The 23,386-nt window shown below is 33.4% G+C and overlaps 2 protein-coding genes and 1 pseudogene across 11 annotated transcripts in view; 2 read left to right on the top strand and 1 right to left on the bottom strand.

Annotated features, from left to right (window-relative positions):
- The window catches only part of LOC134695995 (pericentriolar material 1 protein-like), a 64,781-nt gene that overhangs the window by 160 nt on the left and 41,235 nt on the right, over positions 1 to 23,386 (top strand). For 6 of the 10 annotated variants that reach the window (XM_063557510.1, XM_063557507.1, XM_063557509.1 and 3 more), the window contains exons 2-9: positions 11,577 to 11,742; positions 14,964 to 15,200; positions 17,237 to 17,422; positions 17,954 to 18,052; positions 19,483 to 19,578; positions 20,517 to 20,636; positions 21,792 to 21,926; positions 23,193 to 23,288. In XM_063557510.1, the coding sequence (XP_063413580.1) occupies positions 11,593 to 11,742; positions 14,964 to 15,200; positions 17,237 to 17,422; positions 17,954 to 18,052; positions 19,483 to 19,578; positions 20,517 to 20,636; positions 21,792 to 21,926; positions 23,193 to 23,288 (1,119 nt within the window). In that variant the 5' untranslated portion in view covers positions 11,577 to 11,592. Of the gene's footprint in view, positions 1 to 11,576; positions 11,743 to 14,963; positions 15,201 to 17,236; positions 17,423 to 17,953; positions 18,053 to 18,850; positions 18,944 to 19,482; positions 19,579 to 20,516; positions 20,637 to 21,791; positions 21,927 to 23,192; positions 23,289 to 23,386 lie in introns of all 10 variants that reach the window. The other 4 variants (XM_063557506.1, XM_063557514.1, XM_063557512.1 and 1 more) reach the window with 4 other exon arrangements.
- LOC134696681 (uncharacterized) lies at positions 610 to 7,619 on the bottom strand (annotated as a pseudogene).
- On the top strand, positions 8,140 to 10,180 carry LOC134698034 (uncharacterized). The gene is made up of 2 exons (XM_063560324.1): positions 8,140 to 8,461; positions 9,111 to 10,180. Exons 1-2 carry the CDS (start codon positions 8,140 to 8,142, stop codon positions 10,178 to 10,180), a joined length of 1,392 nt encoding a protein of 463 aa, XP_063416394.1.

Below are 23,386 nucleotides of genomic sequence, written 5' to 3'. Positions count from 1 at the left end.
CACCATTCAATTTCTCAACTGTTGACATGCAGTGAAAAAATATAAAAACATTACTTTCATCATTCATGTGCAGACTCATCTGCATGCCCGAGGCATGTTTCCACAACTTTTTACAAAGCACAAGCCTTAACATTTTTAATCTTGGTGATCAACCGGCCAGAATTTGAAAGTTTCACTATACTCCTCTGGCTATTTTTAACCAAACTTAGGTACCCTGCCCAAATTTTATAACCTGGCTGGGCATCAAGTTCTTTAACTTCTTACCAATTTTGGTGCTAACTCAGTAACTGAATAATCATATTCTCCCTGATTTTACATTATCATGCTGTTCAAACATAAGATCTAGAAGACCTTATCCTCATTTTGCTATCAAATTGTGTGGTGGTAAGATGCATAGTTTTAGAGAAGGCAGATATCAATATGATTTAATTATAAATAAAAACAGGAAAAAAAGAAGGTTATGACGCTCTTTTCTTAAAAATTGTAATTGAAAAATTTACACAAATTTAATGCAATTGTCCTCCATTAAGTAGTTGCACAAATATTGCATGACAAATAAAGAAACATTTCAGCATTTATTGCTAGTCCTATAATATATGACTTCGCATTATATATTCACTATTTAACGTTTTCATGCTGATATTTTCATTTTTTATTTTTTGTCTAATGCGAAGTCATATCGGAATTGATCATTTTCCTTTAGCACTTTCCGCCCTGGTTTGACTGCGGAAAGAATATTGTGAAAATCTAAACTAGCATTTACTGTACATTAGAAGCATGAACATGTATTAATAAAAGACAAAAAAAATGAATGAAAAAATGTACTTACATTGTTGTGAAAGACTAAATTCCTTAATTAATTATCCATGTTCATACCGAACTGATCGTTTGTTTTCCTCCGCCATATTTTAAATTCTGCTGAGTGTATAAATCTAATCGTGACGTCATAATCTTACAAAACGAACTTTTTCGACACATTAATTTTTTACAAGTAATGTATTTAAAAATTTCAATGTTTTTACGGGAAATCTGTATGTTTTACATCTATCCACTTGGGAAAAGTCGGCGAGCGAGGCAATCCTCATTCACCATGTCATAAGGCAGTCCACTTTCACCATGTTTAACGGAAAATCTGTATGTTTTACATCTGTCCACTTTTAATAAAATCGGCGAGCGAGGCAATCCTCATTCACCATGTCATAAGGCAGTCCATTTTCACCATGTTTAACGGAAAATCTGTATGTTTTACATCTGTCCACTTTTAATAAAATCGGCGAGCGAGGCAATCCTCATTCACCATGTCACAAGGCAGTCCATTTTCACCATGTTTAACGGAAAATCTGTATGTTTTACATCTGTCCACTTTTAATAAAATCGGCGAGCGAGGCAATCCTCATTCACCATGTCATAAGGCAGTCCATTTTCACCATGTTTAACGGAAAATCTGTTTGTTTTACATCTGTCCACTTTTAATAAAATCGGCGAGTGAGGCAATCCTCATTCACCATGTCATAAGGCAGTCCACTTTCACCATGTTTAACGGAAAATCTGTATGTTTTACATCTGTCCACTTTTAATGAAGTCAACGAGCGAGGCAATCCTCATTCACCATGTTTAACGGAAAATCTGTACGTTTTACATCTGTCCACTTTTAATGAAGTCAACGAGCGAGGCAATCCTCATTCACCATGTTTAACGGAAAATCTGTACGTTTTACATCTGTCCACTTTTAATAAAATCGGCGAGCGAGGCAATCCTCATTCACCATGTTTATCGGAATAACTGTATGTTTTACATCTGTCCACTTTTAATGAAGTCGGCGAGCGAGGCAATACTCATTCACCATGTTTAACGGAATATCTGTATGTTTTACATCTGTCCACTTTTAATGAAGTCGGCGAGCGAGGCAATACTCATTCACCATGTTTAACGGAATATCTGTATATTTTACATCTGTCCACTTTTAATAAAATCGGCGAGCGAGGCAATCCTCATTCACCATGTTTAACGGAATATCTGTATATTTTACATCTGTCCACTTTTAATGAAGTCGGCGAGCGAGGCAATCCTCATTCACCATGTTGCATAAGGCAATCCACATTCACCATGTTTAACGGAAAATCTGTATGTGTTATGTCTGTAACTACGGGGGTGTTTAACGACTATGAATATCCATGAGGGTCATTCACAGTAATATTTCTTCTTCTTTGTTAATTGTCTTTGTAAGGCTATCGAGTGTCCATATAATACATGTAGTACATGTCCGATTTCCACTAAAAATTTTATAGCAAAATTTACAGTCTATAATTGATGAACTAAATAAAATATTGTTTTCATTGTGATATATTTCTACCAGAATTTCCAATAGTTGTTTGAAATAGAGAAATTGTATATTTTGAACGAAAAATTAATTTCGGCGAGCGAGGCAATCCTCATTCACCGAAACGAGAAATTAGAAATGGAAGAATTTAAATACCTTAAAATGAAGAAAAAATATCTTCAGTTAATCCTAAATTCCAAATTTTATTATTAAAATTAAATGAATATTCAGTAACATTTTTTAAGAACAAGTTGCTGGAGTTTTCGTAGCCAAACTTCCGCCAAAAGGTTTATAGGGTGAATGCCATCTTTATACAAGTCTTTAAAATTATATGAGTATTTCGTCCTCATAGAGGACCGGTCGCGACCGCGCCTTACTTTGCTGGACTTTAATATGTCAAGAGAAAATTTTGGTCCTGTATCGGCCGCATTTAAAGAAATTAGTTCTTCGTTTAACTGATCAATTTTTTCAGCTAATACAGTATCATCTCCATTTGAGCTAGATTCTGTGTGAACTTGTTTGTCATTCCACAATTTAATTGAAAAATGTGGACAGTGTAAAAATATAATTTCAGTTGTCGGATTAATCTCCAAAATTTCCTTCTTGACATCAACCAAATCGGCCAAAACGTTTGCCACAGATATTTCATTTAAAGAAATATTTCTATCACCCGGCGAGAAATTGGTGAAGTCACAGGTTCCTGTCCAAACCATTAAAAGCGGCGAATCACACCCTCTAACAGAATCCTTTGCTCTTCTAAGAAGTGATTTGTTACTGCTTTTTGCCCCCTTTTTAAACAATATCTCAATTATATCTTCATCACGATTAACAACATCTTGAAGGTATTTCCCCTTACTGTCCGTCATCAGAATAGCTTTTCTGCGAGGATTATTCCTGTTAGCCAAATTAAATTCGGTTTCAAAACGGTCAAGTTGTTTTCTTAAATTTGAATACGACATTTTGTCAAATTACAAATGTAAAAAGAAAGCCACGTGGTATTTTCCCGCCAAATAAAATCTAAGACATAAGTCAAGTAATCAATACGTTTTACTGCTGTAGATACAAAAATCATATATGTATAAGGCTGCTTTATTTCCGTTAATGTCATGTCGTGAGGCAGTTAATCGTGATAACGGTATAATATACTATTTAAACGAATTGTGAGCAGACTCCCCCCCCCAAAAAAAAAAATCTTATTGCATTTATTACAAATCGGTTTCTTGGGAAGAATTTATCGGTTATTTATAATTTGCATTTATTCTATACATAAAGGTGTCTACTCTTAATCAAGTGATTGTACACGTACTCTTTGAAATCCGGGGATGTATATCAATACATCGGATCCCGTGCCTTGTCCACTTTGATTCTTTTTATTACATTTGTCATGATCATTTCGGGACCTTTTAAAACGGACTATGCGGTTTGGGTTTTACTTATTGTTGAAGGTTAACCGATATTTGCTTACATACTATTTATTTGCACTTTGATGGATAGTTGTCTCGTTGGCAAACACACCCCAGGTTTTTTTTAATTAGTGAAATAAATATCGACAATTTAGAGTTTTTGTTCCAAACAATTCATACATTAATTTTTGGTTTAAATAATGTTATGCATTCTTCCATTTCTAAACCTATGATATTTTTGTATGTACTCAAGCGTCAACTATAATCCTCCTGCGTTTGTCCAATCTTTTTGAGAGCTGTTTCATTTTTCCTTGAAACTTTCCAGGAAATTTTGGATTTTCGTTGTGAATATACTCTGGAAAAGCTCTATGATGACGACCAGGAGTCTGTGAAAACAAAGACTCACCACCAAGAAATGTAATCATTCTGCTGACGTTTAAGTCCCGGTCTGCATTTCGCCGCCTATGTCTATAAAGCTCGTTTTCAATTACTTTGGAATCAAATACAGAGTCCAATGCCTCACCAAGTGGTCCTACAATCTGACTACATCTTTGTATTGTATTATTGGTGTACCTACCCTTTGCGGAATCTAGTAAATCCTTAAATAATCTGTTTAAAATTTCGTTCATGAAATCCATTGGTAAATTTCGACCAATTCCACCCCGTAGTTAACTGTTCTGTTGTAAATTAAATCGTGCTTCAATTTATCTGGAAGCCAACCATTTATCGAAACTAACAGTCTATGTGCTAATATGACATATTTTGGATGTTTTGTCGAAAAGAAGTGTACGAGGTCTAACTTCCAGTGCGACATCATGGCCTCACCGTCCGCCTCACGAACTGCATCTCGTCGGCAGAGCAGATTCAGTCCTGTCCATGTTATAGCCCTACTGTAATTGTATTTGAAATCGTCGGACTTGTTTACAGTTGATCTTGACTTAGATTTCTTTCGGCTCTTAGACTTTTTTGACGATTTGCATGCAGATCTACAGTACCAATTGCCTTCTGGAACGTCTGTCATGTCCAAGCATTTAGTGTGGTACCATTCGTCTGCCGTGCACTTGGAACCAGCACTACACCCAATCATTGGCTCATCATTACCGAGATCTTGATGACAGGTGCAGTAAGGGTAGGAGTCTTTCTCGTTTCTGCATGTGTCGCTGCAGAACCAATTATTAGGGAGATTTTCAGTATCCAGTCCAGCACATGAATAGTGAAAGACTTCACCCTTAGTACAATTCCTACCAGCCCCACACAGTATGACTTCCTCTTCGATGTCTTCTCCACAACAGAATTTCTCCGGCTCTGTCTGGTCATCCGTTTTCAAAGATTCTGTTTCCAAATGGTGCCAAACATTTTGAACAACAGAGCTAACAACAGACTGTAAATACTCTTGTCTGTCGTCAACAGACGAGTTTTCTATGGATTCAGGGGCTGTTGATGGTCTGTCGCCCTTTTCTGCCATTTCCATAAGTTCCATAGTTAATAAGCAGACATATCCTTCTGTTACCAAACACATTAACTCCCATGCGTGGTTAAAATTGTCCGATATGTCTGATTTAACTTGACGAAAGTTGAAAATGTTTTTCAGATGATTAAGTGTTCCTCTGTCTGCAGCACTGGAACCCTTAAAGAACTCATCGAAGTAGTCCTGTAATAAAATCATCTCTTTGTGAAACTCTTGTACTGCAGGCTCGCAGCCTTCCAATCTTTCCCATGGATTCAAATCATTTACACGTGCCCTGTGTGCATCATTTCCTCGTTCACAACTGAGTCCATCGCCATATACTATCGCAGTGTAAGGTTTGTCCTGTATAGATGGTATATACCTTTGCAAATTTTCATAAATAGTAATGGCCCCTTGAGTAGAGGAAGGATCGACATCAAAAACTCCAAGGTTAATTAGAACACTTCTCTTTGATGAATCCAGTGAATATTCATGAAGCATATGAGAAGTGACACAGTCGGAGAAGTTGGCATTAAACCATGGTAAGTATCGGGTTATAATGCGAGCGACCATAACTTTCATTCTGTTTGATAGAAGTTCAAAATCATTCTCATTTGGAACAAAAATGTTTGATGGTAGTTCAGCTGCCTTCTTCAACTCTTCATCGAACTTCCAGTTCAAATGAGTGGTTTGAAGACGGTTGATGGCTATGTATCCTAGAGCCATATTCAGATACGTATTTTTTGAGGTTTCAGATGGATGTCTACTGGTAACCTTTTTTCCAACATTATCCCAACACATGGAGAAGCCGGGATGTAGATCAATTTGCGGATTTTCTTCTTTCTCTTCGTCAGATTCATGGGAAATTACCGACTGTTCATCGCCGTCCGAAATATCATCTGCATCATCTGACGATAAATGTATACCATCACTATTCGAATGGTCACTAAGGGAGTCATCTAGAACATCATCGTCATCTGTGTCTTCCATTCCATACGGAATTGTATCGTCCATGTTCATTATTATTGTATCCTGGCTGCTAGCTGATAAACTGTTGACTTCGTCCTCTATGTTAGGAACAACAGCAGCTATAGCTACAGACAAGTCTGCATCTTCATTTGTCACATTGATTCGTCTAACATTTTGTTGTTGATGTTGTTCCTCAATTATTATTTTACATGTTGTTGCAGCAGAATCAAAGCCTTGCCTGATTTTGTCCAAGATAGATAAGGTGGTATCATACCCTTTACATATTCCGGTATGTGCAATTTGTTTCATGACATTGCGTTTTAAGCCACCTCTCCAAAACTGTACTGAAAACAGAGACGGAAGAAAGCTAGCAGTCTTAGGAGCTCTAGCGTTGAGAATGCAGGCAATAGATGTTCCAATCTGTGGTCTTAAGTTTACAGATTTTCCTCTGATTAGACTGTTTTCATTTGCCCGTTTGGTAACTGCCCCTCTTAGGACATTAGACAGCAATGGACATGCCTGTTCAAAGTCATTTAGAGTCTTTGTCCACGAAAATTGTTCCAGATTAACTATGTTGACATCTTGGAACAAGGGGAATAGTTTTTGTCCTAGCAATGTCAATACTTCTCTTCGCACCAGGTTCACAACAACTTTGGTGAACGATTTTTTGCTGCCTTTTGTTGCGGTGTACATACCTCTTATTGCCCTACCATATTGTCTAGCTTTTACTGCTGAGATAATAGATTCCCACTTGGTACTTTTTGAAGCTTTTTTGGAAAAAAGATTCTTTGCGACTCCTTTTTTCTGTAATGAAACATTTTGAGCTAAGTATCAATATCTAATTATGAATTTTCGTTACAGCTAATTTCCTAATGCTTGTAGAGTAAAACTTTGGTTGGCTTGCTGTCTTTGTTTGTATAATTGTTTACTCAAATTTGTAATTAAGATTGATATCTCCAATTTTTTGGATTTTTTATGAAAGTTTGTTTCCAGTTTTTGGAGAAAAAATAATTTGTTTTCAACATGAGAAAAAAATGTTTGTTTCACCCTCAGCTGCCACTATATGTAATGCAAAAATTAAAAGAAAAAAATAGTTGTCAACTTGTCCCAAAGTCGAAAAAAAGTTAGTCCAGAAAAAAAACCTGTGCCCCCCACCCCCAAAAATATCAAATGTTGCTGCCTAACCTTCATACTAAGTCTTCATTCACATGCATTAGGAAATTAGCTGTAATTTGTTATTGCTTATCACCCCACCCCGAATCCGCATGTGAAAACAATAGTGCAGCATGGTATTATTTGCAAGTCTATAGAAACAGGTCAATAAGAAGATCTTGAGCATTGAATTTAAACAGTGATAATTAAATATAAAGTTGTACAGGTTTTCCATTTTTAATGAAGTGTTCCCCTTTCCACGAAATGTACCATTACGCACGCAAATGAACTAGCCGGGACTGAATTGATTATATATACTAGCAAAATATACACCCCCTCTCTATCTGTCATATAAAGAAAGGAATACTTTATGAAAAAAAAAATCACTTGTCATTCATAAATACCACTATTAACTTTTCTATATTAAGTGCATATTACCTGGCATGGTGTACTAGTAAATCGAGCTTTCTTGATAGGGGAAGTCTTTGTAATTCCAGTACTGTGTCTTTTTTTCTGACTAATATAAGAATCTGAAAATGTCCTTCCCCAAAATTCATTCAAGGAATTTTGGTATTTTGCAGTGTCATTAAGTCTGGTCCAACATTCTGGACACACAAATTGTCCTAAACGTTTGCTGGAAACAGGGGTAAAAGTTGCACCCGTAACATCTGTTAGCAAATCTCTGGCACTCTGATCTCCAGTAAGGGAATTCTCTAGCGAAAATCTAAAGTAACCCTTATCTCCTTTTTTTTTGGAAAACGCTTTGTTACAGTTTGCACATGCAGCCATCGTGGTTTCAAGCAGACGTGAAAAGGGCGCCAAAATAATAATCCGCCAAAAATAAAGAAATGGACATCAAAAGTATCAACGCAAATTTTGAATCAGTTAAAGCCAGTTACAATATAGAATATGAAGCTAAAGTGGAGCAGCTTCAAGTTGTTTTGTCTGTGCTGAAAGGACGAAATGTATTAGCCTTACTTCCAACTGGATTTGGAAAAACTTTATGTGTAGCCATACCAACCATGCTGTCAGAAGATAAAGATTGTATAACGATAGTCATATCTCCATTGACTTCGCTGATCGATGACCAAATATGCAGACTTAATAAACTGAATGTACGCTGTGCTAAAATAACAGGAATAGGTGAAATGGAAAGGCAGACAGTAACAGGTACATTGAACTTTATTTGGCAGAAATGGGGGGGGGATATTATAAATTATTATGTGTGAAAAGAATATAACTGCCGCCAATTTTCCTTTTCAAAAAAGGAATCCATTCTATACCTTTTTATTATCATATATTCACGATCATTCACATATAAAGAAATCAACGCCATACGATCAAATTCCCGTCATGTAAATTCATTTTTCGATTTATTGTATTGAAAATATTTATCTCATTCATCTTTGGTCTGTGCCCCTATTCTACTAAAACTTTTTTTTATGTCAATTATAATTTCATAATACTTATTAAAGTTAAACGACGGTGGGAGGGGGGAACCACTGAAGCGTGACTGAAGCAGCCACTTAGGTCAGTTAGCCTTAGGTCAGTCAGCGGACCCCCTTTCCTTACAAAAAGTAATGGATCCGCCACTGCACATATAAACAAGTATACACGGACTTTTATAGTTGACTATGCTGTATAGACTTTGCTCATTGTTGAAGGTCGTATGGTGACCTGTAGTTGTCAATTTCTATGACTCTATGGAGAGTTGTCTCATTGGCATTCATACCAGATCTTCTTTTTTTTGGCCAACAATTGTACGCGGTTGTAATTTATGGTCAATCACCTTCTTGATTTAAATATTCATTTTTTTCAGAAATAACCAATGGAAAGTATTCAATTGTCTTCTCATCGCCTGAATCAGTTTTAAAGCCTTATTGGAAAACTGTCTTCCTCTCAGCTACGTGGCAAACTCACTTGAAATTAATTGCAATCGATGAGGCGCATTGTATATCCGAATGGGGGGATGATTTCAGAAAAGATTACCAGCAGTTGTACGAGCTAAGAAGCTTCTTTGGAGCTCCTTTGATGGCATTGACTGGGACTTCAACAAAAAAAGTTAAAAAGGACATAATGGAACACTTGCAACTACAAGACGAAGACACTGATCTTGTATACAAGTCACCAGATAGGCCAAACCTATATCTACAAATCTTAAAAAAAGAAAGCACGGATTACGATTCTTGCTTAGACTGGTTAATAAACCATATTCGCACTAATGGCAAGAAATCGAAAAAAATTATTGTTTACTGCAGATCTATTGACGCAGTATCTGAAATATTTTGTTGTTTAAAAGATAGTCTCGGTAAAATGGCTTATGTTGACGGAATTGTGGATGGTAATCAAGTTCTTCTGGAGATGTATCACAAAAGCACACACCAGGATTCGAAAGACCGAATTATCAACGAATTCAAGACAAAAACTAGTCGTATCAGGTGCGTTATTGCTACCGTGGCGCTAGGCATGGGTTTGGATATTTCAGACATAGACTTAGTTGTCCATATTGGCTGTCCAAAAACAGTTCTTTCCTATTGGCAAGAGGCGGGTCGTTGTGCTAGGGATGGTCGACAGGGATATAGTTTGATCTTGTATGACAACTTTACTCTTGCCCTCAAGACAACAGACAAAGATATTGCTGATATTGTAAAAAATAAAGACGGGAAATACATTCGAAAGCAAATTTTAGATGTATTTTCTGATGAAGACAGCAATCAAGAAATTGAAAAAGAATCTTGTGAAGGTTGTGAATTGGATTGGTGTCAATGCAGCATGTGCAAGTGTTGTACACTTTGTGCCTCTAAATGTCAGTGTCACACAAGATGTAGTTTTAGTGTACAGAAATTTTTAAATGAAATTCAGAATGTAAATACTACAAATACAGACTGAAATATGGTATGGTAGACGGTGAATGAGGATTGCCTCGCTCGCCGGGTATAGGAGACGTATCTATAGTTGTACATTTCTGTGTCAATTTGATATCTTATGGAGAGTTGTCTCACTGGCAATCATACCACATATTCTTTTTAATATTTCTGATCCATGTATAAAACAAAAAATATTTGTGATCCATGTATAAAACAAAAAAAAACCAGACTGAAATGTAGTAGACGGTGAATGAGGATTGCCTCGCTCGCCGAGAATGGCAGTCTATTTCTGTTCCAATGAAAATTACAATGTACATACCACAGACTGAAATCATAATAGACGGTGAATGAGGATTGCCTCGCTCGCCGGGTATAGCAGTCTATTTCTGATACATTTACTAAATTGCAATGTATACTGTTACAATCTTATCCTGATCCATTTTCAGAAATGCAATGTAGACGATCATTTACAGAAGCTATCAAATTTTCAGATTTTCTGTTAAGGACATATTATATACATAAACTGTATATGGTTATCTATATATAATTTTTATATCTATTTAAGAAAATATAGTATTGATAAAGATGCCGATTTTTTTAATTCATGATCATCACTTATTACTTCACTTTAGTACCATTTGGCACTGGTGCTCCAATAACGGAGGAATATAATTTGGAAAAAAATCGTTTTGTTCCCAATTTCGATTTTTATGTTGACCAGAGTTTTTGAATTTCACCGGTGTCAACATCAATGACCTGGATAAACTTTTCTTTCTTTTGGATTATTTAAGGAGAAACAATCAATATAACTACCATAATTCAGGTAAGTAATCACTTCTTAACATATTTAAAACATTTACGTGGCTGGTCAAATCAGAATTAATTTTTTTTTCATGCTACGCGTTTTTGGCCAATCGCGATATGACCTCGGGTGGCACATTGATAGTAAAAAGAAAATATCAGAACAGCAAATGTAAATAGTGAATAAAGCCTCCGAGGTCATATGTTATAGGACTACATTTATTGCATGATATCAAAAGTTTAAAATATTCACAGCTCTTGTCAACTCAGAGACATTTCAGCTAATTCTTATGCAATGAATGACATGTAAAAAATCATAATTCCTCACACAATTCATAAAGAATGTATGCTATTCTCAAACCATGTCGTGTTCATTATTGTTTAGTGTTCATGGGCCAGGTTGAAGCCTGCCTCCCAAGTGTGGGGTTTACTCTCTGAATTGAACACCCATTGCTCTTTGATCAGGTTGTTGACTCTCTGACACATTGAATGATTTCCCTTCCCTATTCAATATTCTTAGCTATTAAAAATGTATGATTTATATTTACCCTATTCTACTCACAATTCACAAATGACTCAAATTATTACGAAATACAGAATTTTGTGGTGCATTTCAGTTACCCAAAGAAATAAATGGCTTCAGGGGGAGGCAATCCATTCAGAAAGCCATCAGCGACAGATCCAAGACAAAAGAGCACTTGGCAGAGAACAGCTAGTGCCTCAGACAAAGATGATAACATAAGCTTGAACAGTTTACCTAATGATCTCAGACCAAATAACTGGGTTAGTATCACAGAAAATATGATGGTAAAACTAAAAAAACAAAATGACCATGACAGAGGGGTTGGGGTAGTACTTCTTAATCATTAGCTTTGAAAGATCAAGAAGAAAGAAATTACATAGAGATTTTATATGCTCATTTTTATTTACCATGTTTAAGATTCATTACTATTTGTGGGATACAAATTACAATGCAATTGCAATGTGAATCGTCAATTTTGTGGGACATGTTTTTTTTTTTGTTTGGTTTGCAGTGTTATGCTTAACATTTATCATGGTTTATATTGATGTTGCATACCCAACTCATTGTTACTGAAAGACTTACTTTTACCCGTTTTGTGTTGCACCAATACAGAGTCTGTTTGGATTTGAATTTAGGTTAAAAGAAATAATATCAAAGATAAAGCTAGTTGAGATTAAACTTTAAACATGTTAAAGGCTTGTTATATATGTTTTCTGAAAATGCTTTAGTGGCATTTCATTTATTTTACTTCAAGTTCTTGTGAGAGTGGGTATTCACATTCAAATGTAAAGTATTTTTGTGAAAAAAATTCCAGGCAATTGTGTAATCTGATATAAATGCATGGTGCTCTCAACAGTCAGGGGTGCTACTTAAACAAGTGATTTCAGAATCACTTCTTCAAGTGATTTTTGCTGTTAAATATTTAAAAAAATCTATAAATAGACACATACTTTTTAAAATCACTGAAACAAGTAATTTGAGGAGATCACTTCAATAAGTGTTTATAACTTTTTCTTGATATTTTTTCTCACAAGCTAGATATTTTTATTGCTAAAAAGACAAGAATCCCATGTAAAAAACAACTATGTACATCTAGAAATTGTCTTTTGCTTGATAAGCCTTTCAGTTTTTAAAATTTATTCAAAATATACATTTTCTGGAATAATTTGTAGATCAGGACATAACCTTGAAGTATATCATTCTAAGAAAACCAATCAGGTTACCTAATATTGTTGACCTTTGTCTGATAGTAAGAGTAGTTAATGAATATTTGATTACAGAACAATTCCCAAGGGTACTTTTAAAAGCTTTAGCGCACTAACTTATTGCCAAAGCACACTAGTGAAGTTAATATCCATAGAAAAAGGGATAACTGATCTATGTAGGAAAATTATAGAAAAGTTTGTGAAAATATAGAAAATCAATAAAATTAGCATTTGAAGATCAAAGGAAACACCAAAATCACTCAAATAAGTGATAACTGAATTTATCAAATCACTGAAATAGGTGAGAATGAAATCACTTGTTTAAGTAGCACCCCTGACTGCTCAATGAAGGTCTTAACACAGGACTCTTTTGAAAGATAATTTCTTTCTCAGATTAAATTTTCATCATCAACAGTATCATCACCTCATTATCAAAAACATCAACATTATCACAAAAACATCAACAGTACCATCATTCTATTTATACCATTCACAGCTCTAATTTAGTATGGTGTTTGTTCACCTGTTTTATTCAAATAATATTCATACACATGCACATACACATACACATGTAGTAAGTTATATTTAGAACTGTAGCTCCTAGATCTGTATTAAGTAGATCATTCTTCTTACTGAGTTCTTAGTTTCTTCTAGACAGTCAGAGCTCAGACATAAACAAGTCGATTTTTGTTTTTGACTTAAATAAGTCGAAACATGTATTTATTATAAAAATGTAGTTTCAATTTTAGACTTATCTAAGTAAAAAAATGACAGACTTATTTAGGTCTATTTATGTTGGTGAAAAAACTTAATGTTACTTTGTGGCCAAACTACAACACCTATGACAGCAAAAACCTGTATGAGAGTTCACAAGGACTTGAGCTATCTATATTTAATTATCTAATTGAACATTCTTACTAAACACAGATGTTTCACCTCATTAAGTGTGAGTCCAGGTGGTTGCATCAAAAGGTTAATTAACTTTATCTCCGATTTTTTAGACTCTCATTCATATTTTTCTTTAGAAGACAAAGCATTGGCTTTCAATGTTGTCATTATTTGATTTAGATGCATGACCTCCTTATAAATATGCGTGGGTCTTGAAGTTAACCAATTTTGATCCCTCATCGACTTGTAGGAGTCGATATTTGCAACTTTTTGATTCTGGTCAATTTTTTCTTGTTTAACAATATTGGACTTATTCAAGTCGTATTTTGTCTTACATTAAAGGGAGACAAATCCTAAAACTTACAAATTTAGACCTGTATGAGTCAAAAGCAGATTCAGACTTATTTATGTCTGAGCTCTGACTGCTAGATGATTTTCCATTTCCATTTTAATTTGATCAAAACTATTAAATGTTAAAGTTGTTACCCATTACAATGTTTATAAAACCAGGCAAAAGAAATGCTTGTTCTAGAATCCTTAGCAGATTTTTGGTCAAAATTTTATTTCCATAATCATGTTTATTCAGTCTGTTTATACAATGTAGGGCAAAACTAATAATAGTCAAGTTATCCACACTCAGTTATTCACAAATAATTAACAGCAGCATGATTGGAAATGGTAAATTTTGATACCAAAAACTGTCACAGGGAGAATCTCAGTTCTTTTTCAACTGCCCACAGTGGGATTGAGTGAACACAGGGTGGGCAAAACATCTTGGTTCCATTATTTTTGCTTTTCACACAAGACTGATGTGCACAATTATAAGCATAAAAGAATTTGAATTTAAAATCTAAGGTGTACAGAGGTTGGAAGAGCAATGTTCATAGTAAAAGAAAATAATATCCTAGATATATGTTGCAGTTAATTATAATTCTCAGGCTTTTTTTTTTTTTTTAATATTAGCCCAATTTATGAATAAGTACAAGAGAAATTCTCAATGAATCGCTTTGCATATAATGTACTGCACATCAAAGCTTTCAAAAGAATGATTAAGGCAAAAAAATATAAACTTATTTACTGCCCCCTGGCATAAAAATATCCATTAGGTAGGTAGGAAGATAAAATGATTTCTTTTTCAAAATATTTTACAGACTAAATGAAAATTCACTTTGACAATTTTGAGCAAAATTTTTTCAATACAATGGGTTAGGATAGGCATGAAAATTAAGGCTAGATAAGGAGGCAGGAATCACAATTTTATATTTTTGGCCTTATGAACACATAAAGAAGAAAACCAACTGGTTCAATGGATTTTTTTCTTCTTCAAATAAGTAATAGAAACTTTTGAAAGCTTTGGTAAATTGAAATAATATCTTTAAAATATGTAGGACTTTTCTGACTGGAAGCCTAGTAGAACATTTGATAATTCTAAACGAAGGAAAAAGGGAAACCCGGAGAGAGAAAGGGAGCAGTCATTGTCTCAGGATTCACCACCGCCATCAGAACAGCAACACAGAACGCCCTCTACATATCCTCGTACCCGCATCACTCCTAGCACTCCTACGTCACAAAGGGTTGCCCTAGAAACCCTTAAACAACAGCTAACTTTTAGTGACAATGAGGAAGTAAGTACTTTCATTTTTGAAAGTCAGATATAAATAGCTCAGGGGTTTTCCAATTTTCAATGGGAATTAACATTTTCTACAATTTTATTTGCATGAAAGTATAATTGATATCTTGACTATTTCGCTGAAATAATATGCAGTATTCTATTTTTGACATTTTATGAATAAGACTTAGGAGATGTACATGTAGTGTATATATGAATGAGACAGCGATCCTATGACACAAGTAGCCAAATTATAAATACTAGGTGCATCATTTTATGTTAATTATCTTTTCAGTTTTCTAAAATGTATTATTTGTGGTAAAGAAGTCTAACCAATTTCCCCTGAATTTATATCACACATGGGCAATGATAAAGAATAATTTACCAGGACTTGAAGGAGTTTGAAATAACATTATTATTCGAATTAAAGTCTCTGAATTGACACATGTATCAAACTTTTCTTCTTTCTTACAAGAATTAAGCTATACGATCAAATTTGATACATTTTTTCATGAATTATCTCGCGTATTTCTCACTGTAGCCTGTTTGCATTAATATTTCATCTCTCATTCTTAATAGAAGCTTTTAATTTTATTTTGAACACTCATTAATATTATTTTCTATTTTCTCCTTTCATGCCAACTAATGCTAACAGTTGTAGTGTGTTTAATTGCTTTATTGCCGCATTTTGTCTAATTATACTATAATAGATTTGCTACTATACATGTTTGTACTACCATTAGATTTATTATTTATACTAGTCATTAATTTATGAAATATTTGTACTAAACTATAGGTTTTAAAACTCTTAGTACTTAGTCATCATCTTAGGCTCAGTCATGAGAGGCAAGATACTAGCAATCATTGACAAAGTATCAACTATTTAGTGCTTGAACACATATTACTTTGAATTGCATTCAATTTTCACTTAGATTTTAAGGAAGTTTGGATATAATGTATAGATCTTTGAGTTTTAAAAGTCAGTAAACCAACTCAAACTAAATTGTATTTTGAGTTTCGTTTCTCTTTGATATGATATTCTTTATTTGCCAAACAAACAAAAACAGTTTTGGTCATAGCAAATACATCTATAGACAAAACAAACACAAGAAAAACCTGACAATAATAGAATACTGTTAAAAACAGCTATTCATGTTATTGGTATGAGTAATTTGATTCTTTTTTGTAAAATATAATCATGAAAATTGAAGCATTTTGGCAAAAACAAAACATATTATCATGATTATTGCAATTGATTGTTTTTTCAAAAACCTCAAATTGCATTTTGTAGAAATTCTTATCTTAACTTTACTTATCTTAAATAAAATTCTTTTTTAATGTACAGTACACATCTTCTTGGTATGCTAGTCAAGACAAAAATTTGAAATTGACCTGATTCACCATCATTTTTGGTTTTATAAATCGACCTATGAAGATATTTTATCAATGATATGTATGGATTGATTGATTGGACACTAACAAGTTTTATAGGTTGGATGACAGTAAACATGAAAACAAAAGGATATAGGGTGTCCATCCATGACACTAAATTATTACATTAAGTTAATCAAAATACACAAATATAATTTAATAGCAAAGGAACAGGCAACTTTTTAAACTTCACCAGTATGAATGAAAGAAGTTTATGCTACAGCATGTACAGAGAAGACTGTAAATTTAAAGCAGATTTTTGTTCATGGATTCAATTTCGTTTTTTCCGAAAGAAAATAAACCCCCACAAAAATCGAACCTTTATATAATATCACTTCCATTTATTGGAAACCACGAAATTAAATCCCCATGAAATTTTCGGTAGAGAGTAAGAGACAAAACCACGAAATTTAAACCCCACGAAAATTCCTGTTTCTACAGTAAGAACCTCACTACCTGTATATGTCAATGAGACAGCAACTCAACACACACACACCAATGATTGTATATATCTAATTTGTATTTGAGGATTCAAGTTAATAGTCTAATTGTTTATAATTATATTGCTTATATCAACTAATATTACCATTACAATTTATGATCTATTTTGCTTTTTTCCAGGCAAGTCTTGATGGCGAGAGAAACAATGAGAGAAGTGTTCCAATCCGTCGTGGTCGACCTCCAAACTTCACGAGACAAGATACCTCCAGTACTGAAGGGGCAGGGCCTAGAAATGACATGTCACAACAGAGAGGGAGAAATATGGCCAGTCCAAATAATGTAGAGGACTTCTTTTCTGAAGCTGGGGTATGATATCAGGAATGTTAAAAGATAAAAGAAGATGTGGTATGAGTGCCAATTAGACAATTCTCCAACCAAGTCACAATTTCCAAACAGTTAACCATAGAACCATCTTCAACACAGAGCCTTGGCTCACACCGAACAGCAAGCTGTAGAGGGCTCAGACATCTACTTAATCAGGATAATATTTTCTGATACTTTTAATTTTACTTGAATAATCTTAATATTTTCATCCCACATTTGCCCAGTATAAATATAAACTGAATGATGAGAAATTTGTTCAGCAGCTCCACTGTGATGAATTTTAGCTCTGATCTGTTAGAGTTCTTCTTCCTGCTTGCTGCAAGTCTAAACAAATGTAACTTCTTGTTTTGATATAAAAATAAAAAGATGTGGTTTGATTGCCAATGAAACAACTTTTCAACATATTTCAATAAAGTGGTTGTAAGCAATTTATATAGGCAACCATACAGTCTTCAACAATGAAAAAAAAACCAATACAATATAGGTGATTATAATTGTTACTTAATTTTCCAGCCCAACCAAGGAGAGATTGTAGGAAGATTGATGCAGATTAGAGACTATATAAAACAGGCCAATGTAATGATGGATGCACTGAACAAGTCTGGGAACCCGGTAAGTTTGGGGTATAATCAAATCCCACTTTATCTATTGTAACTAGTCTTTGCTAGAAAAAGAGGACTAAAGGTTTACTCAAGATGTGAGCAGAGTAAATGACAATGGTAATACAAGCATCAGTTGATTTGATTTGGTTAACTTTATCTCACTGTATATGCTGTTCAATTTTTTATTTGCATTTATTGTAATATTTAATTGGGAAAAAAACCCAAATAAATGAGTTTAATGATAACGATTTGAAGAATAACTGATACTAATAATGCATTCAAAAATACAGAAGTTATTTTTGTGACAGTATTTATTACTTTTGACACGCGGTTGAGTAAAAATCTCATTTAACCATAAAACTGACTGACAAAAAAAACAATTTAGAATTTTATCTGGGAAAGCCCAATAAATCTGATTAGTTGCATAAGGACTAAATGTTTACAGGACCAAATTTACTTCTAGTAAAACATTTGAGGACTTCAAAATCACTGTGATTGTTGCATTTATGCTATTTTAGACTGAACACAGAAAAGCGGGTAAATTAGCCCAAGTGTACATTTATTGTAGTTTTAAGTTTTTAAAAATAAAACCAAATGAGAAAGATTGATGATTACGATTTTAGACAATACTGGATACAAATAATGCATTCAAAAATTGCTTTATTACATTGCTCATTTAACTTACTGCAAAAAAAACATCTTCCGAATTCATCTGTAAAGACTAAATGTTAAGTGGACAAAATTTACTTCAGCAAAATACACGAAGACTTCAAAATCACTGTGATTGTTGAATTTTATGCTATTTTAGACTGAACACAGAAAAGCGGGTAAATTAGCCCAAGTGGTTGCCTCTTTGAAGGAACAGGAGAAAAATTTGCTTGATAATCTAGAAGAACGCTGGGTTAGTGATGCGTTTTAATATATTTGCTACTGTATTAGAAGATTTGTGCTGGAATTTGAACAAAGGATAACAAACAGTACACACAAAGTGATTTGGTTAACAATCACTCTTTGTGATGGGTTTTCACAGTGAAGGCTGGTGAATGTGGGTGAATCACTCTAAGATACCTCCCTGCATAGATCAAGAAATCTGACATCTGTATGTTCAAATTCCAGCATAAAATTACATGGTTAAATGTAGAAATTGGCAGTGTGTTCCTCAGAAATACAGTCATTTATACCATGCATCTTTTCTCTTGCCTCAGTTTAAGATTTCATAAGCTTATGCAGTTTAATGCTCATTCAGCTTCTTTTTTATTGTATTCACTTGCGACAAAGACTTGTAAGAAATATTTTACCGTAATATCAATTTCTACAAAAACTGATAATTGGTACAAATTTATGACACAATATATTTCTGAGGATACTGACAAATTTTACTATATAAACTTTGATTAAAACTGTCAGCATGACTTGTGAACTTTATTTTCCTTACTACAGCAAGCTCATAGGGAGGACCTAGGAAAATTAAGAAAACTTGCTGATAGCCTTCAAGAACAAGAAAATAGTTATTTGGGCCTTCTTCAGCAGGCCTTGGTGAGTAGGGTTCTATACTAGTTCCCATATAAACATATACATGTATATATGTGGTGAGTACACTCGATGCTTTTATAAAAGGATTTAGCCTAGATTCATGTATGATAGGGATGGAAATTGCCAAAAGCCTAGTACCTATTTCAATTATTGAATAATCCTGAATTTTAAATAGAAATATAATTTGTTCTTGGTTTGTCTGGCTTTTATAACTCTTTGTTTTTATTTTGCTTCATTTATAGTTGTGAGTTCATTTAAATTTGGGTTGGGAGACTAAAGGCATTTGACTAGAACCAAATTGAGAACCTCACCAAAAGCTGAAAAGTTCATTCATGTTAAACATATTTTTATGGATAAACTGAACACTTTTATAGAATCCTAGCCTGCTTTCCTGTATATTATACATATGAATATTTATTCTCATTTTGGATTCAACAATGTATAATGATGTACAATAAATTTCCTTTGACTTGTACATTCCTATCATTTACATACATTAAATATCAAAGTGAAGTGCATTATTAAAAGAATAGTTTTCTTTTAGTAAGTGTTTTATACATTTAAGAATTAAATGTTAAAGGCATAATTCCAATAGTGCTTCTTAAATGCATGTTAGACTTGTATAGACATAGATCTTTAACATATGGGTACATAAGTTTAAAGTCGACCATGAAATTAACAGACAACCTGGGGGAAAAAAAGATCCAGAAAAAAAGAAAAAAAAAAAGATTAGGCAACACTAATAAGGTGATGACTTAGACAGGAACATTATCATGAGGCTGGGGTCAAAATGTTTTAAGGACTCACTGTCCACTTTTTTTATCTTTATAAACTGAATTACTTAAGGTACACACAGATTTACAGTGCATGTGACATCAGTAAAAAGTACTCATAGTATTCTATCAAAATGGAATAGCCCTAACCATGGAGTTTTATTTCAGACAATGAAGGTAGAAAATACTGCTGTGGACGGTAGAGATGATGTGCCCCGCCCTGATTCAGCTGAGGACAGACAGTCTGTTGACATAGATGTTAAATCAGAGTCTGACGAAACAGCTACAGTAAGTTCTAACTCTTGGAGGAGGATTTGTTTGGGTTGGGGGAGGGGCATGAAGAACTAGTTTTGATACCCAAATTGTTTGATTATGTGTTCTAGCTCAATATTTGTCTTGATTGAACTCTTGTTTGTTTTCAAGATGATAGTGGTTCTATGACAGCTGCAGTTTGATAATTTGTGTTTTGCACTAATCATTTTAATTTTTAAATGTTCTCTTTGATTTGTTTGATTTTTGTCTTATGTTTAGTTCTATTACAACATACGTGTAAATTATTTATGTTTGAAAAAATAGACCTAGAAATTATTGAATTTGTCTCTGTCAGATTTTAAATAATATAAAATTCTTTAGACAACAGAATAATAAATTAAAATTTATTAAAAAATGTTGTAATGGAATAATTACTTTAATATATTACTCTTATCTTTTTTTATTGTGCTTAATATTGTAATCTCTGATTGTGATTACAGGAATAAAAAAATACTGTAGTTTACCAAATTCAACAACTAAAAATCAACTATCATTTTATATTATGAAATATTCCATTAATCAACCATTCACTGACTGATGTTTTTATAGATAAACCCTTTTAATAAAAAAAGTACTCACCGGCATTTCTCAACTAGTTAACTTTATATAAGTTAATATTGGAAACAATTCATTTGCCACAATTGATATTGCCATAAATGGTTATCTTTTTAAAAAGAACACTGAATTTTTTATTCTGCTATGAGTTTTGTCTTGATTTTCTCCTCATTTTGTTGATTATGAAATTTAATACAATTTTCTCACTAAACCAATCAAAATTTAGCAATGGTCATTTCCTAGCAGGAGGGAATCATGAGTACTTAAATAACATGTCAGATACATTTCACCAACAAAAAAATATTTATGAAAATAAGTAAATTTCCTTCTCTTCTTTTCTGTAACAATCTTCCCCTTTGCTTAGTTTTGCAAGAGTTACTGTTCTTGTGGGCAAGTATTTCGATGATAAAATCTGCAAATTTCTAAAAAAAATCTTATTGATAAACTCAAATTGACTAAAATTTGCATTGAAATATATTAGAATCTGCATTGAAATACTTGTTCTAAGAATGTAACTCTTACAAAAAGAGGTATGAAAAGAGCTCTTGTATGTACATGGATGTGTTTCCTTTTAAGGAGCGCAGTCCTAGTGCATCATCTCGGCCAAGAATTGAAGATAAACTTGGTATGTCTGAAGACGAGGATTTGGATGACGGCACTTCTCCATTCTCTAACGACAGAACAATAATACCAAGTCGAAACTATGACCAGGTACGACCCACCAAATACTTATTAGCATATGCAAATTGGATAGGGTTATAGGTTAAGGTTGGTCAACTTGTTCAAGTTCTACTGATGAGTCTAAAGTTGATGAATCAGTTGTATGGTGTACTAAATGAGTGGTATTTTGGAAAAGTTTGATATAGATAGATAGTGTCTATATAGGATATGTTAAGTCCTTAGGATTTATTTTGACATACTGCTATAATTTAACAGGAAGTTTGTTTTTTCTACAATGGCAAGAAAGCAATCTAAAACATTGTATTAAAATTATTATTTTTTTTCTTGATTGATGCATCAATGGGATGAAGGGGAGAAAATGAGAAGGCCATTTACAAATAATACAACTTTTTCCTTAACTCATAAAATTATAAAAACAATGGAATATTCCAGAGGAATAAGTCATTAATTCTTCTTCTGTGTATCAGCCTGCTGTGAATAGGAACACCTCTATATGGAATTTATAAATGTTATGGTACTGGTTAATACTGAAATTGTTTGTTGTGAATAAACTAAACAAGCTCAATTAATTATATGCTTCAAATCTGTCAATGTTTTATCATAAATTGCTTTAGTTTTTTCTTTAATGTATTTTGTTGTATATGTTTTGTGGTTTTATTTATTTCTGTTTACTTCATCTGTTTAAATTAGGTTTATACACTTGTTGAAACTAGCAGAAATAATGTTGTGGTCTTCACAATGTACAATATTTGCTTGATATGTCTAAAACTTATTCTTTTAGGAATAAGTTAGAACTAGAACTCTAGGTTTAAGATTCTAGTATGCTATTTATTTTAAGGCAAGCTTATGTTCATCTTATTAAGGTGGTACCTAACACTACAGGGAGATAACTCTGTAAAATCAGCTAAACATTTTAATTACTTATCGTTGTTAAGGGAATATTAAGCTTCTCAATGACCAAAATTACTGTCTGTCAAACTGCTATGTAACCAGTGTAATTTTTCTGATAAAATGGTTGGTTCAAATTTTTTGAAACTTTTATATTTTTGTCAAAGGATCAAAGTAAATACTTTGTCAAAATTTTGTGAAAATTAAACGAGCCAAATTAATTTTAGTGAAAGTGTTGGTTACCACCTTAATTGACAAGTCATGAAAACAGTAAATTCCTGCTGGTTAATGGTTACAAAGACTAGCTAGTTTGTAATGATGCAATGAAAAGTATTGATATGATCTAGTTATATAATTAGCAGTATCAGCTGAACCTTATTTCATATAAATATTTACTCTACTTAACAGGATAATGATGTTGATGAGTTAGATCCAGAGGGGGATTTAATGGCACTGCGGCAGCAACAAGATTTACTCCAGAAACTATTACAACAGAAAGAACAAGTAAGAAATATCAATTTTCCTCAGTGTTGCAATGTATTAAGGAGATATCTGTATTGAATTTTAATCTGTCATTCATTTGTGCTTGCACATACATTCCC

Source organism: Mytilus trossulus, chromosome 14 (assembly GCF_036588685.1).
Source record: "Mytilus trossulus isolate FHL-02 chromosome 14, PNRI_Mtr1.1.1.hap1, whole genome shotgun sequence".
NCBI classification, from domain to species: Eukaryota; Metazoa; Mollusca; class Bivalvia; order Mytilida; family Mytilidae; genus Mytilus; species Mytilus trossulus.
The sequence above is the reverse complement of the archived record's forward strand: the minus strand, read 5'-3'. Positions and strand labels throughout refer to the sequence as shown.